The 18,377-nt window shown below is 35.9% G+C and overlaps 2 protein-coding genes and 1 long non-coding RNA gene across 5 annotated transcripts; 1 reads left to right on the top strand and 2 right to left on the bottom strand.

Annotated features, from left to right (window-relative positions):
* Positions 1-386: 386 nt before the first annotated feature.
* On the bottom strand, positions 387-1,095 carry LOC139430035 (uncharacterized). Its single transcript, XR_011640604.1, has 3 exons — positions 858-1,095; positions 519-790; positions 387-432 (listed from the first exon to the last, which is right to left on the bottom strand). It is a non-coding gene; the product is annotated as an uncharacterized lncRNA (long non-coding RNA).
* Positions 1,096-1,115: 20 nt separating this feature from the next.
* On the top strand, positions 1,116-17,486 carry LOC139430034 (uncharacterized). Of its 3 annotated transcripts, none has more exons than XM_071196615.1 (4): positions 1,116-2,979; positions 3,044-3,118; positions 5,677-13,905; positions 13,965-17,486. In XM_071196615.1, the coding sequence occupies exon 4, from the start codon at positions 15,703-15,705 to the stop codon at positions 16,954-16,956; it is 1,254 nt and encodes a 417-aa protein (XP_071052716.1). In that variant the 5' UTR covers positions 1,116-2,979; positions 3,044-3,118; positions 5,677-13,905; positions 13,965-15,702; the 3' UTR covers positions 16,957-17,486. The 3 variants fall into 2 exon arrangements, with proteins under 3 accessions (XP_071052716.1, XP_071052717.1, XP_071052715.1); XM_071196614.1 differs by having other exon boundaries at positions 5,677-17,486.
* On the bottom strand, positions 17,114-18,049 carry LOC139430175 (uncharacterized). Its single transcript, XM_071196835.1, has 2 exons — positions 17,583-18,049; positions 17,114-17,399 (listed from the first exon to the last, which is right to left on the bottom strand). The coding sequence occupies exons 1-2, from the start codon at positions 18,047-18,049 to the stop codon at positions 17,114-17,116; spliced, it is 753 nt and encodes a 250-aa protein (XP_071052936.1).
* Positions 18,050-18,377: the final 328 nt, after the last annotated feature.

Here is an 18,377-nt window from a genome sequence, read left to right as displayed (position 1 = left end):
CGAAATTTTTGTGTGGTTTTCCGCGCCACGTAGCCAACAACGTAAGTAAAAACGCTACTTTGTACCGGGTTATTAATTTGATTCCTTACTTGAGGAAGTTGGCATTCTTCTTCTTCAAAAATGTCTTCTTCTCTGCAGGAGTTTAAAAAAACGACAGGTTTCAGTAACATCGAACTTCCGTCCTCTTCACAGTTGCTTCCAACCAAATGCGGAGATAACATTTTTCTTACTAGAACAGATTTAAAGGAGTCGCTAAACCCCTGGCACGTTGGGTTAATATTTCGACCCCTCATTTGTCGGATTTGCCCAAACAAATTCTCCAGGGGGTCCTGATTGAATTGTCGAGGGACGAAAAACATTATTTTTCTTCTTTCAATTAGTTTACTAATCTAGAAGATTCTGTTGGATCAATGTTTTCCTGTAGGGGTAATTCTAAAAATAACATAAATTTACAATTTATATTGCCATTACACTCAATATGTATGTTGTAATTAATTTAATTTGTATGTATTACATACCTAAAGGTTGTGGTAATCTTAACGATGGTATTGAATCTCTCGCAATGAATTGATTAGAAGTAATGTCGCTTTCCTGAAAGTGGACATGACAAACTCTCCGGTTAGAATACACCTTATCAGGATCCAATTCAAAAAGCATAGCATTGCCAGATACAATAATCCATTTCTTAAAACGCTCAGGCTGTTTATGTGGATTGGGGAAACGATGTCGGGAAGACTTTATATCCAAGCAACCATTAATTGCACATCCAACGTATTTCGACATTATTCTGCTATTTAACGCAAAACAAAACAAAACCTTATATATTTCAGCTTATTAATTTCATTATTCTATATTACCTTTCCACAGCAATAACGTAGTATTAAAAGGAAAATTAAAACTAGTAAAGTCAATAAAACACTAAACTAACCTATAGAAAACACTAAACTAACTTATACAGAACACTAAACTAACTTATCCAAACACTTAACTAAGATATATAAAACACTAAAGCGAGATAAAAGTCAGAAATAACAATGTTCCTAGTAGCCGAGATTATCACAACGAAAAACGAAACAGAAATGGACGATTGTTTTCACCTTTCAGTTTGACGTTACAAGCGCACAAACGCTTTGTTTCTGTAGATAATGCAGATTGCGTCTACAGCGCCATCTAGCGGTTTGTGAGGGTATTAAAATCCTGACTTCATTTTATTTTTAGTGACTTAACATACCGTGGTATACACCCAGCGTCCACACTCGCAGCTGTGTTCGAGCCTTGGAGCAGCGCATTGTCGGAGTAGGACGATTCCAACTTCTGGCGCCAATGGCTGTCCAATGGCTGGTCTTTGTCGGTGATACCTGACAGCAGATGCAGCATTTTGTGTCTAAAAGACATCACCGGACCTTGTTTAAGCATAATAGAGACTGTCGCATCGGTGGTCGACGCGAGCTTGTCCAGCTCTGTCAACGACCTTTATTGTTTTATACTCCATACGAGGGTTTTGCAATGAGTGCGGGATCCTCGGAAGGTAGTAGAACCTCAAAATATTGAGTTTTTGGTGCGCTGATTCCACTCTACTCAGGCTTTCAATAATCTTGTTGATCTTAATAACATTACTGCTGTCATAGGAATAGTGGACGTCGAGGTACTTAAAGCAGTCACTAGGAGAGATTTGTTTACCCCTACGCCCGTAATGTAATATAGAGATCTGGCTGCCGGGTATAGTTTCTTTTTGTGTGGGATCACGTTCATCGAGAGGGACGTGCATTTGTTCGAGTTTATTTGCAGCCCTCGTTTATCGAAGAACGACATGCACTTGCGCAGAAATTTGTGCATAGCCGACGTCGTCGGAGCAAGAAGCACGAGATCATCAGCGTATGCCATGCAGCATACCTTCTGATCGCCGATACTCAACCCCGCGTCCGCCGGCAATTGGGTCCATCAATTCAACCAATACAAAGGTAAATAAAAGAGGGGAAATCTTCGGCCCTGCTTTACTCCCCTCTTGATAAAAATGCATTCTCTCTCTATCTCGATAACCGTAGTAGCGGCCTTAAAATTTCCCTGGACGTAGCGCACGAAACGCGAATCTATTTCGAAGCGTCGAAGCTCTCGGACCACGCACGCACGTTTGGTTTATGGTATCAAACGCTTTTCGCAAGTCCAGGGTCATAACATGGTAGGGTGCGGATTTTTGTCGAAAGGAGCGGATTATCGTGTTTAGGATGAAATTGTTGGCTAACAGACATCAACTGACTGGAACCCTTTCTGGTTGGGGTTTATCTCTATTTTCTTACAGAACTTTGCGACATACCCCAGGTCTCCGCACTTCATGCATTTGGCCACAACTATGAAGTCTTTTGCTGTCAAGGAGTCATAGTCCACGTACCTTTTGTATTGGGACAATATTAATTGTCTAATTTTGCCAGATATTTCCGCTACGAGGTGGACTGTGTCCTTTCCTGTTGGGCCGGTTTTGAATTTAAAGTTGAAATCACTTTTCAATTCTTCCTTGATGATTTTATCATAGAGGTTCTGTTCGTAAATCGTTTGCTTTACCATGTCTCTGTTGATTGCCGATTTGATATTGTAAAAGGTAACCAATGGTTTTCTTTTGCACGGTTCCTCCGCCTTAAGTAGGGTAAACGGTATAGTGATTGGCACTTTAAGAAAGACACCAATATTTATTTAGTGATAACTAACGTATTTGGCTGTTTAATCTGCGTTTGATATACTCAGGCAATTAAAAATAGTATATATTCAATTAACAAGACGTCTCCCATAATAATTTCTACCTCAATTAGTAGCTCAAAATTCGTTGAGAAGTATAAATTACCTAAATTTCAGTGATTGGCACTTGAATGACAATAATTGACACCCGTAGCGTATAGTGATTGGCACACTTTTTTTGTGTAAAAAAAAATAAATTTTTGTTTGTATCTACCTACCTAGAGGAGTAGTAAGGCAGACATTGGGAAGGTAAGTTAATGAAATGTCTATAAATTAGTTTAAACGATTAAAAAATTTATGTTTACTTTTTTAGTTTACAAGTTCTGCATGTGAAAACATCGTCAACCAAAATGTCAAAAAGGCCCTGCTTTTGTATACAATTTTGATGGTAAGCACGACAACACTTTGAACATTTAAATCCATTACTATCGTCTTCTGAGAAAAGAACTTTCTTTGCATTTTCTACCGCTTCACGTAACTTTATATTAGATATGATTTTTATTTGCTTTTCATTTGGGTTATTGCTGTTTACATCTTTTAATTTTTCTTTATTGTTCTTTGTTACTTTCTTGCATTTCTTTTTGTTTTCATTTTCTTTTTTTTTTCTCCAAGCGTTTACGTTTTCTTTCTTCTTTTTGTTTTTCGGCAAGGCTTTTTTTCTCCCTCTTTTCACTTTGTATTTTTTTCCACTGTTCGGACGTGAGGACAAAAGGTATTCGCTCCGAATTTCTATTGCCTTTCCTGGCAGGACTTTCCGGCCATACTAAATACTCTTTGAGTGATACATTGCTAGGGTCGTTTGTTGATAATTCTTCTTCGTGGTCTTTTTCTAGGGGAGGATTGATGACCGATTCATTAGATTCATTGACTTCTGTAATTTCTGAAGAACCTAAATACAAAAATAAACTAACAAGAAGAAGTAATAAAATAAATCTTACCCGTTGTAGCAGAAGTTGTTGCCAATTCTTCTTCTATTGACATTTTAGAAGTGCTTGCAAATATAATCGGTATGTCTACAATGTTGAACAATTCTTCGTTGTCTTTGTTGGTGATATTGCTACAGTCAAAATCCATATTTACAGGCGCTGGTTTATCAAAATTTAGAAATTGAACTACTACTGAGTTGTTTTCAATCCCGTTTTCAATCTCGTTTTCAATCTCGTTTTCAATCCCGTTGTCAATTTCGTTTTCAATCTCGTTTTCAACCGATGTTGAATCGTATTCTTTCCACAATCTATGCAAAACCCAAAATTCTTGAGATTCTTGTGTAATGGTCGTTGGATTTGGCAGTTTTAGCTTGTTCATTAAATTAACGCCAACTATTTCTTCAAATCTTGACCGAGGTATCATAACCTTGTCTTCTTTTTTGGGGTCTTGGTCAGTATTATTTTTACCTAGACATTTTGAGTAGTCAATGGCATTTGGATCCCATGGACACAAACCAGTACAAACAAAACCGTGTTGTATAATATCAGGTTTCATGTAAGTTTCAATTACTTTTTGTAAAATAGGAGCAAATTTTTCTTGGGTTAATGCCTCTGAAATATGGTTTCTTCTCCATTCTAATACGCCTTTTTTCCAATACGTTTTGAGTGGTTTAAATGCGGATACATCGGCAGGTTGTAAAATTCGTGTAGAGTTTGCATACAAGCAAATTAGAATAATTTTCAGTTGGGAGCAGAGGTCACTCAGCTGATACGAATTGTGTGTGCTGTGGCCATCCACAAATAAAACAACAGGAAATTGTGTGCCGTTTTTGACTAGGAATGGATGAAAAACATTTGCTATATACTAAAAAAACAGTTCTGCTTTCATCCACCCATTGAAACTCGTGCCAATTCCCCACGTATCTGGCACTGAACTGGCAATTGCAGAAGGTACACGTTTGTAAGCATAAATGACAAACGGAGGAGTTATGTCTCCTTTAGCAGACAAAGTAAATAGAACAGTTAAATTAGATTTTGCTGGGGCATTGTCAACCTCGTAAACATTCCTAGCACCTTTGGGTGCTAAGACAGTTTTGTTCTTGGGACATAACATGAAGCATGTCTCGTCTGCGTTAAAAACTCTGTCGGGATATTTAAGAATATCAAAGTAATTCTCTTGTTTTAAGTATGTTTCAATATTCAGAAACCATTTTCGAATGTCTGCTTCACTAACCCTCGCACTGGCAGCAGTAACGGCTTCAGGCACTCTTTCAGACAGTGTAGGATGTCGCTTCAAAAATGCTTTATACCACCCATCACCCGGCATATTGTCTTTAAATGGATTGTCTCTTGGTTTCTCGTCTAGAAAACACTTGACACTGATTTGCAGATCCTCTTTTCTTCGCGGAAACCCTTTTTTAGCACTATGGAAAACCCAATCAACCAAAATTTGTTCCTCGTCATTTGAAAGAATTGGACGTGGTCCAAATGTCGATTTACTGAATTTTTGGCTCAAGCGAAATTGCAATGTGGAACGTGGAATTCCATATTTCCGCGAGGCAGCTTTCTTGCTTAGGCCATTATTTAATATATCTTCCAGGGCTCTTGATATCGTCCCTTCGTCATAGGTTTTCCTATATCTTGAGCCTTCAATGACGTTCGGCATGACGGCGACGATCACCTAGACAAATTATAGTCATTGGCACCCAACCAGACAGTTAATATCACTGGTGCCAACAACTGTCTACCTACACTTCTGATATGACAATTCAACAATATCCTAATAGAATATAAAATTGTAGGAATTTTAAGATGAGTTTTGACATAAAGTACTTTCCCGCCCAAAGCATAGTCATTGGCACATGGTGCCAATGATTAAAAAGTTGACATTTTTTCATACAGTTATTGGCACTACTGAAATTACGGTTAAAATGGGTGAATAAAGCCCAAAATAACCTCAAATTATCATTTATAAAGTTCAATTAAAAGAAAACTCACCTGTAATTGTGTTTTATTTCAGATAACAGGCGAATACAGCGCAACGAACAACGTGGTGGTGCTTACACAATTTGTGAAAACTTCGTCACTCATAAGGAACAACAGGAACCGCGTCCGACACATTCACTCACTGCGAACACCATATTGGATTGACGACATCGCAACTAATAACACACATTATACATAGATGGCGCTAAAGTTTGAGATTTATTTTATATTAAAAGCTTTAGTAGTTTTCTTATTAAATCCACTTTTATCGTCACAGTGCCAATCACTATACCAGTGCCAACGACTATACCGTTTACCCTACTTTATTTTGTTGTTTATGGCTCCAAATTTAGGTGATTTAACTAATTTATACACTAACAACATTCTGTAAAGTTGTAAAAATGTTACTAAGGTAGGGGGTCATTACATCCTCCAGCTTGGCGTATGCTTTCAAAAAATCGCTATAATCGTTTTATTGGACCTCCATTGGATCTTGATTAATTTTTGCAGTCAATACATACAGTGGGTCACTTAAGTATTTGTACACCTAATATTTTCAATAGAAATTGCAAAGGAGGTAAACAAAGTCAAATTTTAAACTATATTTTATTTACACAAATGAAAACAATAACAGAACTCTTAATAACATTTAAAAAAAAATAAACAGTTTATGAATTTTTAAAGATAATGAAATTTTTGACATCACAAAAGTATTTGTACACATTACCAAATCAAATCAGATGCCTCTTAAACCAACTATCTAATACTTGGTATGCATTCCGTTAGCATTTATAACGGCTTGTAATCGTTTTGGCATGGACATTACCAATTTGGCTGTTATTTCTTGGGAAATTTTCTTCCATTCTGACTTCAGGTGTGTTTTTAAATCATTTCGATTGTGTATTTGATGTTTTCTAATATTAATGTTTAAAATATGCCACAAATTTTCAATTGGGTTAAGGTCTGGACTTTGGGGTGGGTGTGGAAGCGTTTTAAGCCCTGTATATAAAAACCATTCCTTAAGAATCCTTGCTGTATGCTTAGGGTCGTTGTCTTGCTGGAACATAAAGCTGTCCTCTAGACCCATTTTACGTGCACTACTCAATAAATTATCTTGCAAAATCTTAAGGTAGGTTTTAGCATCCATAATGTTATCAATAAATTGTAATTTTCCCACTCCATTGTACGACATGCAACCCCAAACGAGAACGTGCCCTCCCCCATGCTTTACCGTTGGAATTAAATTTTTCGTTTGAAGATCTGTATTTGCTTTTCGCCAAATCATTTGTCGGCCGTCAGATGAAAATAAGTTATATTTTGACTCGTCGCTAAAAATAATATTCTTCCAAAACTCTAGAGGTTTATTCACATATTCATTTGCAAACTGTAGTCGCTTAAGTCGATTTCACTCACTTATGAACGACTTTTTACGTGCTACTCTTCCATGGTAGCCGGCTTTACGGAGAACTCTTCTTACGGTTTCAGGATGAACAGTTGTTCCTTTCCTCTCTGCGATATGTACAGCCAAATTTTGAGCGCTAGTTTTGGGATTATCTTGGACTTCTTTCAGAATAGCCCGTTGTTCACGATCGCTTAGTATTCTCGGTCGTCCAGAGCGATGCATGTTTTCTACACTTTTGCTGGTGATAAACTAATTATATACCGAACAGTAGAGTGTGGCCGTTTAATAATTTTAGCAATTTCTCGCAAACTTTAAACAAACTTTTTCTTCTCTTTAAACAAGCCTATAATTTGTGCTTTCTCCGAAATAGACAATTCTTTAGTTTTCGGCATTTTGACTCAAACACTGATACGATACGAGGTTATTTATTAGCACGCGTCTGTAAGGATGTTATCTTAACAACAACTGATGTACAACTAACGCTTCGGTCTCTGTGCGTGTCTAGACTTGTCCGAAATACTAGTGTACAAATGCTTTCGTGACATCGTATTTCAGATTTTACTCAATATTTCATTCGGAAAATACTTATTAATTATTTCAAATGTATACTATTTCTCAGAACATGTATCCGATTAGAGAAAATGTAAAAAAAATAATGCTTCATATGCTGTTTAGCTTTTTTTTTAGTAAATTGGTCCTGTGCAAATACTTAAGTGACCCACTGTACTTAAAATTACATTTTTCTAACAAGTATCTTGTTAGGTCTAGTGTACTCTCATTGAGGCAGTAAGTGTATATTTTTACACCTGAAGAGGCTAAATTTTTCATTATAGGAACTCTATACCCAGAAGTACAATTTGGCACAAAACATTTGTTAACCATTTTTATTTATAAAATATTTAATCATGCGGTAGAACAATCGAAAAAAGAAATAACCTGTCGTAGCGCGTCCGCTTACCGACTCAGGCCTTTTATCCCCGCTGTTATATGCCGCTTACGCGTTACCGCTCGAGCCATATAGAACACACACGCCACGCCATTCGATACAGGTGGCTCTTTTATACACCCTGGTCAACACATATAAAATTATTTTATATGCATCGTATAATATTTCTAGAAACATTTGTCTAATACAAACCATTTTCTTCTCGTTTGCATCATACTCTTTCTCTAACAAGAATTTGTAGTCGTCAATGGATTGTACATTAAATTCAACAAAATTGAATTTACATAAAATACATTATTTTAGCGCAGGCAAAATTTTGTTTAAAATATACACACTAACATAAGCAATAATTGCTTTTCAGGTTGGGTGGTATTCTAAATATTTATTGTGAATTGAAAATGTTTCGTCAGTCAGAGTTTCGTTAGCCTGAGATTGTGGTGACTAAAAATAATTAACGAAGCTTGTATTATAATTACAAAGTATTTCACGGCCATAGTAGTTAAGAGCCTACAGCTTTATGCACACGTGACAATTTTCATTTCATTATACATATAATAATAATAATATATTCTAGAACTGTAAATGATTGAACGATATCAGTCGACTCCAGAGAAATCTAATAAAATTTTGTGAAATTTCAAGTTTTATGTCAGAATATAGTATTAAGCATTATTTGCGCTTACACTTTGCTTTGGCAATTTCAACAGCTTGACGAAAATATTTAGATTGTCTTCCTGATAATCGGCTTCCTTTCCCCTTCATGGTGCTATTAATTTGTTCGATGTAATTATAGATAACAATTTGAAACAAAACGCTTTAATATTTTTTTAAGAACACGGTTTGTATGTTCATACATTTCCAAATTAAATTACACCATTTGAGCAATAGTATTAACAATTTCTTTTAATTTCTCTCATGCAGATGGTAGGTCAACACGTATAAAATTATTTTATATGCATCGTATATTTCTAGAAACATTTTTCTAATACAAACCATTTTCTTCTCGTTTGCATCATACTCTTTCTCTAACAAGAATTTATAGTCGTCAATGGATTGTACATTAAATTCAACAAAATTGAATTTACATACAATACATTCTTTTAATGCAGGCAAAATTTTCTTTAACTCTTTCCGGCATATGTTCCATGCACTATGTGCATCACCTATTATGACATGGTTGCGGCACACGAAATCGGGTGGGTCTTATGACCCTAGTTGCACAGGAAAATTAAACGTCTTCAATTTTTCATTGACTCAACTTTTTACATACTAAGTACCATATTGAACATAATTGATAATGAATTTCAAATTTTTTCATCACCAATTTCCTGTAAATGGGTGATGCATTTTTTGAATCACTATGCAACTACCAGTTTTGTTACTTAGAAATGTAAAAGTGATCATATCAATTAAAATATTAGGTTTGTGTTTGTAATGGAATTGTGAAATGTAATAATTCATGTAATTATTCATGAGATTTATGAATTATAATTCCCAAATAAACATAATAATGGAATCAAAAATAAAATATGATACAAGATAGTTATTATATAGTCTAGAAACAAAACGATCAATTCAGAACCAAAGATTACAATTCTAAGCAATTCAAATACAGTTGCACTGATAACAGTCCTGTTTGAAGTATATTATATTGATGAGAAATCAATGATAGCTGAACAATAAGATAAAAAATAACATATTGAAATAATACAGAAGCAAAACAATTAATTTAAAACAAAAGGATAATGTTAAAAATGAGTATATATGATTTATACGGTAACCAAGTAATTAAGTAGTTTTAGGAATTGTTAATAAGTAAGTAATCAAGTTATAACAATATAGATATAGTCAACAATCTTTTTAAAAAAAAAGCACTTATCTCGCCTCCCATCCCAGCTGTGGTGGGAAAGATACCTGAGTAATATATTCTTTTGTTTTCAATTTATTTTTATTTTACTGTGAAACTTATTTTCTGTGATACCTTTGAAAACAATCTCGAGTTTTACTCAAGCAGAGTGGTACATTACAAACAGTACACATCCAGAATGTGTACTGTTTGTACACATTCTTTCTTACACATTGTTTTTTTCTTGGTTCTGCACAACGCACATCTCCTTCGTGTTGTTCTCAGTGGCTGATGATTGGATCCAGATTGTCTGATTGGTAATGGCACATTCGGCTTGAATCTCTTCACATTTTTGTCTGCTGACACAGGCCTTGATGTGGAAGCTGCTTCAACATGTGATTGACTTGTTAGCCCAAAAACAATATTTCGTCTGAAATTTTTCATTGTGTGCCGTTCTATGGGCAAACATTTGTGTAGAATGAAGGAATTGACAACAACCGCATCAATAAAGTAGAAAAAAATCCTGTGCCACCACTTGCGGCTCTTCCTGTCGATTTCATAGGTTGTCTTCATCTGATCAAACTTGTCAACAAAATTCATGTTTTTATTATAATCTGCAATCGCTGCTGGACATGAGAATCCTACTCTCTCTCCAGTTCTTGATCTTCTCATCACTTGTTCAACTTCCATAGGATTGTGGAAGTTTGATAACAAATGAACAGCATTATTGTCCTTCCACTTCATGGCAATAATCGTTCCACTAGCATACCATTCATGTTCACCACGTGTCATTTTCTTATCATCCTTGAAATGCGGTAAATTTATTCTCTTCTTATTAACTGTCACATGCATTGATGTTAGCACTTTTCAAATCTTCCATCAAGTTATAAGATGTGAAATAGTTATCGAAGTAGACTGTGTAGTTGTAACCTTGATACTCTTCCACGAGCCTTTTCACTACATTCTCTCCTAAATTCTTTTGCACAGTCTGTCCGATTATTCCTGTGTAAATTTCAAATTTTAAAGCATAGCCGGACTTGTCACACAGCACCCAAACTTTGTAGCCCCTTTTAATTGGTTTTTTGGGCATGTGTACTGTTTTAAACAGGACCGCCCTTTGAATTTTATCATTGATTCGTCCACAGCCATGTCAGGATTTGGCTTGAATAAGGAACAGAAGTTTTTTGAAATGGAATTGAGAAAAGGTCTAAGTTTATACAGTTTATCAAACGTTGGATCACTTCTCCTGGGTTGTAGACTGTTATCATTCAAATGAAGGTTTCCAAGAAGCCAGCTAAAACGGTTCAATGGCATCAATTTCGAGATGAATGCATCATTGAGGTCAATTTCTGAAGACCAATAATCTCTATAGCTGGGCAATCTTTTGATTCCCATCATGATATTAATCCCAAGAAATGTTTCCATCTCTTTTCTCTCAGTTGGGATGTACCTTTTACCTGATTGCTGCGCATAGAGATTGGTTTGGAAGACTAAACTGTTAATAATTTCATCATCAATGAGCGTTTTGAATGGGTCATAAGGGGAGGGGGACTGACTAAGTTCGTGATTCTTTCAGTAGGACCTGTCTCGTGATTAAAAACACTATCACTTATTGATGGAGTAAAGTTTGTGCTCCACTGAGGGGGAATTCTACTTCTTACAGCAGGTGTTGATGGTTGTATAGTAGCAGGTGAAGGTGGTAGTAAAACGTCTGTACCAGATGAAGTTGATGCTGCAATGTTGTCTGCCAGAGGTTGAACAGTGGCAGGTGAAGTTGATTCTACAGTCGGAGAAGATGGCTGTCCATCGTCATCAATGATGGCATCAGGTAGAGTCATGTCAAATATGGGAACATTGTCTGTATTGGAAGTTTCCAACTGAAAATCATCTTCATTATTGTCATCATCAGTATCAATATTGGAGTCCACATCTGAAGGAATCTCGTCATATAACAGCATATTCAGCAGCTCTTCATCAGTAAGTCTCTTGTTCATTTTTACCTATCATAGGAAGATAACAAGTTTTGTAAATATCTGAAGTAGGTACGAGATACATGAGCTATGGAGCAAAATGAGCATAGATTAGATTTTCAACTAACATGTGATTAAAATGGGATAAGAAAAATTTTATTGGTGGTATAGCATTCCTCATAACATGATTTTTCCCTATACCAGACAATTCCAATGTACCAATTACCTATGTAAAAATATTAAGATTAGATTCATTTTTTTGAAAAGGCATTCTTATTCTCCATATAGGTTACTGAGCATTATATTATTCTGTAATTAATTGTATAAAAATAGTATCCAACAGGTCACTCATTTGGTTTGGATTTCACTACAATTGTCTACTCATGACATGAATTTTTCCCGATGTCACAGGAATAAGATTTAATTATACAAGATATCAAGATCAAATTGAATTTTATAAAAAAGACATTCTATCTCATTCTCCATGTAATTTAGATTATTCACTATATTATTTTATAATCAATTGTATAATAAGAGTATAAAAAACAGTACTCAAAATAGCCCACTTCACTCATTTGTTTTGAATGTGGCAATTGCAAGGTCTGTGCACTTTTGAGTGATGCATTTTTTGACATCATGCGAAATGCCTATATTTGGTAAACAAATAGTTAGGTCACAAATATTGTCACTTTATTTCACTCAAAACAATCAATATTATCAATAAAAATCACTCACAAAGATAAATAATTTCACTTACCGTAATTATTCCATCAGTCACTGACAGCTTTTGTATGCCTAGTTTGTAACGGGCAAAATAATTCACAAGGATTCAAAAATTGAGGTTATGATGGAATTAGCACATTGCACCAACTGGTGGAGACTCTAGGAACTATTTCTGATCGGTGTTTCAAGAATTCAATCACTGTGTAGTACGAGAAATAGCATTTTGTGGGGTGATGAATCACTATGCAACCAATGCAGGCAAATAGTTGATGCATGAAGAGTAGTAGATAAAAGCCGATTCTAGAACCTCCTCTCAGAACCTCAGGTCAAGGTCAAGGCTAAGGTCACGTTGAGTGACCATGACCTTGACCTTGTCCTGAGGTTCTGGGAGGAGGTTCCAGAATCGGCTATTGCAAAGGGGGTCGTTGACCAGTAACCTTGACCTGAGTGACCATGACCTTGACCTTGTCCTGAGGTTCTGGGAGGAGGTTCCAGAATCGGCTATTGCAAAGGGAGTCGTTGACCAGTAACCTTGACCTAAACAATGACCTTTACTTTGAGCTCACCTCAGGTCAAGATCACGTTGAGTGACCATCACCTTGATCAGTAACCTTGACCTGAACAATGACTTTTACTTTGACCTCAACGGAGACCTTGAAGTCAACCTTAATTGTAACCATGACATTGACCTTGTACGTGACCTGAAATGAAGGTTACACGACGTGAGTTCATTGAAAACCCCACTTCGGAGGAGGTATGCTTTAAATAGCAGATAGAAAATTGTGTTCAACAGTATTGAAGTAAGAGTGTTGTGAACATGTTGACCTGCGACGTGTGTTACAAAGAGTTTACTAGACCAGATAATCTTGTGAGACATCAACGCACAGCATGTATTGGGAAACGTCGAAAGGTGGAAGAGGATCAACAAGGAGATGTTATAGTGTGTGAAATATGTGATGAACACGTAACCAGACAATGTTACTCCTCACATCTGCGCAGCAACAAACATAAACAGAAAGCCTTCGTAATAATAGATGATGATTTAGAAAAAATAGATTCGATATTTGGAGATAAAATATGTAGTTTTAGAGTGAGCGATCATGAACGGAAGTACGTAGACATGAAGGAATTCAGTAACCGAATTAGAGAAAAAGTTATCAGTTTGATACAGTCCGTGAGGAATGTAAATGGTAGTTTAAAAGTGAATACGGAAATTTTTGGATTGTATTTCATAAATACGAAGGAAGAAGTGGAAATCAAATCATTCAACACAAAAAATAAAATTATAACAGTAGCCGTAGACTTGTACCAAACATACGAGGACTTTATGGACGAGATTATGGTGAAAATGTCGGAATTTCAAGAACGGGACTCAGGTAAGAGTATAAGAATAGAAAAGTAGTAAAATGCGAAACTAAAGGTGTTAATACTGCAGGTTGGACCTTGTTGGAAATATTATATCTTGAAGTGAACTGTAACAAGTTTAATCCTACAAGAGCATCGAGCTACATCGACTTACCGACATCCATAAAAGGGAAGAGAGCGGTAATAAACGTGCAAAATAACGATAATAAGTGCTTTGCTTGGGCACTGATGTCCGCGCTGTACCAACCCACAGGTTTACCGCAAAGAATATCATCATACCCAGATTATAGGGAAACAGAATTAAAGTTTGACTGCGTAACATTCCCAGTACCCATCAGAGACATACCAAAATTTGAGGAAGAAAATAACATTTCAATTAACGTCTATGGTATAAATTCTTGGTATAATGGAGAGAAAATGGTAGATGATATTGTAACTGTATGTATATGTAAACAGAAACGGGAGCGTCATGTAAACTTATTAGTAGTCAGCGACAATTTCGGGAATAACCACTATTGTTGGATAAAAAACTTATTTCGACTGATAAATGCACAATCATCGACTCATGAACATCAAAGATATATTTGTGAGGGTTGTTTGCAATACTTTTCAACTGAAGACAAGTTGGTATGACATCAGATGGATGACTGTAAAAAAGTGAAAGCAACAGTACCAAGCGAACAAATAAAAGTGAATAAGTTCGGACATCTAGAAAAGGAAAATATACCGAGGGCGAAACGCTGCTCTGGAATTTATTATAAGATTGGAGAAGGATGTAATAGAGATCTATAAACAACATTTGAGGCAAACAAAGGATATGATACCGCTAAGCTGTCTGGACCAATTTGTACATGAACTGAGTTCCGTATGTCACATTTGTGATAAACCAATAAACAAAGAAGAGAAAGTGTGTGATCACGATCACTTGACAGGATTGTATAGGGGTCCTGCGCATTCCGTCTGCAATATAAATTATAAATTACCGATGTTTATCCCTGTGTTTTTCCACAACCTGTCGAATTACATGTTTGTGAAAAGTATTGCCCTAAACAAGGAGGAAGTAGAGGTGATAGCACAAAACAAAGAAAAATATATTTCTTTTTCCAAAAAAATAGTTAACATCCTTTCCCGATAACAAGGGAAAGAAACGCAAAGTGTTTATGAAAATAAGATTCGTCGACTCGTTTAGATTCATGGCGAGTTCTTTGGAAAAGTTGGTTTCATATTTGGATGATAAGGATTGTGTGGAAGTGAAAAAAAAAATTCAAAGACTCTGAAGAATTTAGATTGATGCGCCAGAAAGGTGTATTTCCATATTCGTTCGTAGATTCGTTTGAAAAGTTGGAGTATAGTAAATGGCCTGATCATACACAGTTTTACGACATATTGAGTTCAAGTAATATTTCAAAGGAACAATACTCTAGAGCACAGACTGTATGGAATAAATTTAAGTGTACAACGTTGGGAGAATACAGTGACCTGTATTTGACGTCAGATGTGTTAATGTTGACTGATGTCTTTGAAAATTTCAGGACAATATCTTTGGAGAATTACAATCTGGATCCTTGCCATTATTATACTGCGCCCGGGTTTGGGTGGGATGCTCTGTTAAAAATGACAGGTGTAAAATTAGAATTGTTATCAGACATTGACATGTTACACTTTTTTAAGAAAGGAATTAGAGGCGGTCTCTGTATGTGTGTAAAACGATCTGCAATAGCAAACAACAAGTTCCTTGACGATTTTAACCCGGAAAACCATCATCATATATTCTATACTTGGACGCTACCAATTTGTATGGGTATGCAATGAGTTGTAAATTACCAACAGGCGGTTTTCGATGGTTGTCGAACCAAGAAATAGCAGTTATAGATGTGGAGTGTTTAGATGATGAACACCTTGGTTATGTGTTTGAAGTGCATTTGGAGTATCCCGAAAGGTTACACAACCAGCATGATGATCTACCGTTTTGTCCCGAAAACATAATCGCTCCCGGATCGAAGCATCCTAAGTTGATTGCGAACTTACAAAATAAATCGAAATACATAATTCACTATGTAAACCTACGTGAATGTGTGAAAAAAGGTCTTAAGCTAACCAAAATACACCGTGCATTGCAATTTCAACAATCGCCGTGGATGAAACCATATATCGATTTTAACTCTGAGAAACGAATGAATGCTACGAATGAATTTGGGAAAAATCATTATAAACAAATGAATAATATCGTGTATGGGAAAACGATGGAAAATGTTGAAAATAGAGTCGATATACGATTAGTGTCACATTGGGAGAATCGTTACAGGAGACCCGGTGCAGAAGCTCTTATCGCAAAGCCGACTTTCAAGTCATCGAAAATTTTCTGCCATAATTTGGCAGCCATTGAAATGCAGAAGGTGGAGGTCAAATATAACAAACCTCTGTATGTAGGGTTTAGCGTACTGGAATTGTCGAAAGCGGTCATTTATAACTTTTTTTATAATTTTTTAAAAGAGAAATATGGTGAAAACGTATTATTGTTATATACAGATACGGATTCGTTAATTCTCGAAATATTTACTGAGAATGTATACCAGGATATCAAAGAAAATATAGAGATGTTCGATACCTCTAATTACAAGTTAAACAACAGACATAATATTCCTCCAGGGCCGCCGATAGTTGGAAAAATGAAAGATGAGTACCCAAATACGATATTAACATCGTTTTATGGTACAGGAGCTAAAGTTTATTGTATTAACACTTTGGAAGGAGTTGTCAAGCGTGCCAAGGGTGTGAAAAAGTATGTTATCGATAAAAACTTAAGTGTTTCAGAATATAAACGGATTATCGAAGATGGAGGTTCTGTGCGAAAAAAGATGTATGTCTTTCGCTCCTCCTATCACACGATGTATACAGAACTAAAGAATAAAGTGGCGCTCTCTGCACATGACGATAAACGTTACGTGATGGAGGATGGATGTCATACGTTAGCTTGGGGAAACTATCTTATTGAAGATCTACGCAGGGAAGATCTTTTGGACAACTTATTGGAGTTGTTAAACGTAAACATGTATGGCTAGTTAAATTGCGATCAGTTAATTTGTAAAAAAAAAAAAAAAAAATACTTGCTTGTATCACAAAACTTGTATATAAAGTAGAAAGTAGGTTGTTAAAAAGGTTACTTGAAATAAAATCAACGAAATTAAAAAAAAGTTTTTTATTTTCTTAGTGTAAAAATTATAATACATCCTTTTTTGCAATCCAAGAATTATGAGAGCTATCCATTCCCAACCATTTCACTCGGACTTTATTTCCTTTTCGACGAAGAACTTTTTCAATTAAAAATACATCCGGGTGTTTCACACGTTGTAATTCTTCGTCGTAAAATGCTCCAAGAATGGGTTCTCCTCTACCATCTTTAATAAGGTAAGTCCTGGGATTAGTATTTTGAACTGTCGCTATGGTGAAAATTTCATTGGACCAAGTTGGTTGGTAACCTTTAGCAAAAGCGTGTCTGTACTTGCTAATTCGCACGTGTTCCCCCACATTAAATTTACGGTGGTTGGGGTCGACAACTTTAATGGAATTGTATACAGTATTTAACAGAGCAGATTCAATTCGTCGATTAACAGCTGAAGGTTTCATGTGAATGGTGCGATGTATTGTGTTGTTCTAAGATTTTAGTAATTTGGGTAGTAAGTCTAACCAGCGATAATTTCCTTGCATACTAAATTCTTTCCACATTTTATTTTTTAGGGTTCTATTAAACCGTTCGATAATCGAGCTTTTTAAAGTGGAATAGGTGCTGTAATGATTAATGTTAAGTTGTTCCATTAATTTTTGAAAATCGCTATTGTAAAACTCTTTCCCATTATCGGTTTGTAAGTTGCTCGGGGTAATATTCTTTTTACTATGCAAAATGTCCTTCATAGCTTGAGTAACCTCTTTCCCAGTTTTGGTTTTGAGTGGTAAGGCCCATGCGTATTTTGAAAAAGCGTTGATAACAGTCAGTATATACTTGTAACCTTTATTGACCGACGCATATGGGATCATTTCAACCAAATCAGCTTGATAAAGATCCAATAGTCCGTGAAGCAGAACGCGGCGTCGCCGATAATGTCGTCTCGCAGGTGCATGTAGTTCGTTAACGAGATCTCGCTTAACACTAACCATTACTCTACAACCCCTTCAATCAACAACTCTACAAGAAAAGGTAGTCCTCCTATCGGTGCATTATTTTTACACTTAATGGTATCTCCGCGTTTGAGTTGGACTCCCTGGAGCGACTTAATAACGATATCGTTAACAAGTAACTGAACATGAGCAGACTTTACAACATCTTTTATCATACCTTCGTAGAAAGAATTGATGTAATCCGTAATTCCACTTTTGTTTGTGATTTTATAAAGTTTTGTTTTTGGATCAACATCTCCATCACCACGTAAAGTTAAAATAAATGTTGATGAAGGTTGTAGAACTTCGGATCTTGCTATGTGGTTCT

This window comes from Onthophagus taurus, chromosome 6, assembly GCF_036711975.1.
Source record: "Onthophagus taurus isolate NC chromosome 6, IU_Otau_3.0, whole genome shotgun sequence".
Taxonomy (NCBI): domain Eukaryota; kingdom Metazoa; phylum Arthropoda; class Insecta; order Coleoptera; family Scarabaeidae; genus Onthophagus; species Onthophagus taurus.
The sequence above is the reverse complement of the archived record's forward strand: the minus strand, read 5'-3'. Positions and strand labels throughout refer to the sequence as shown.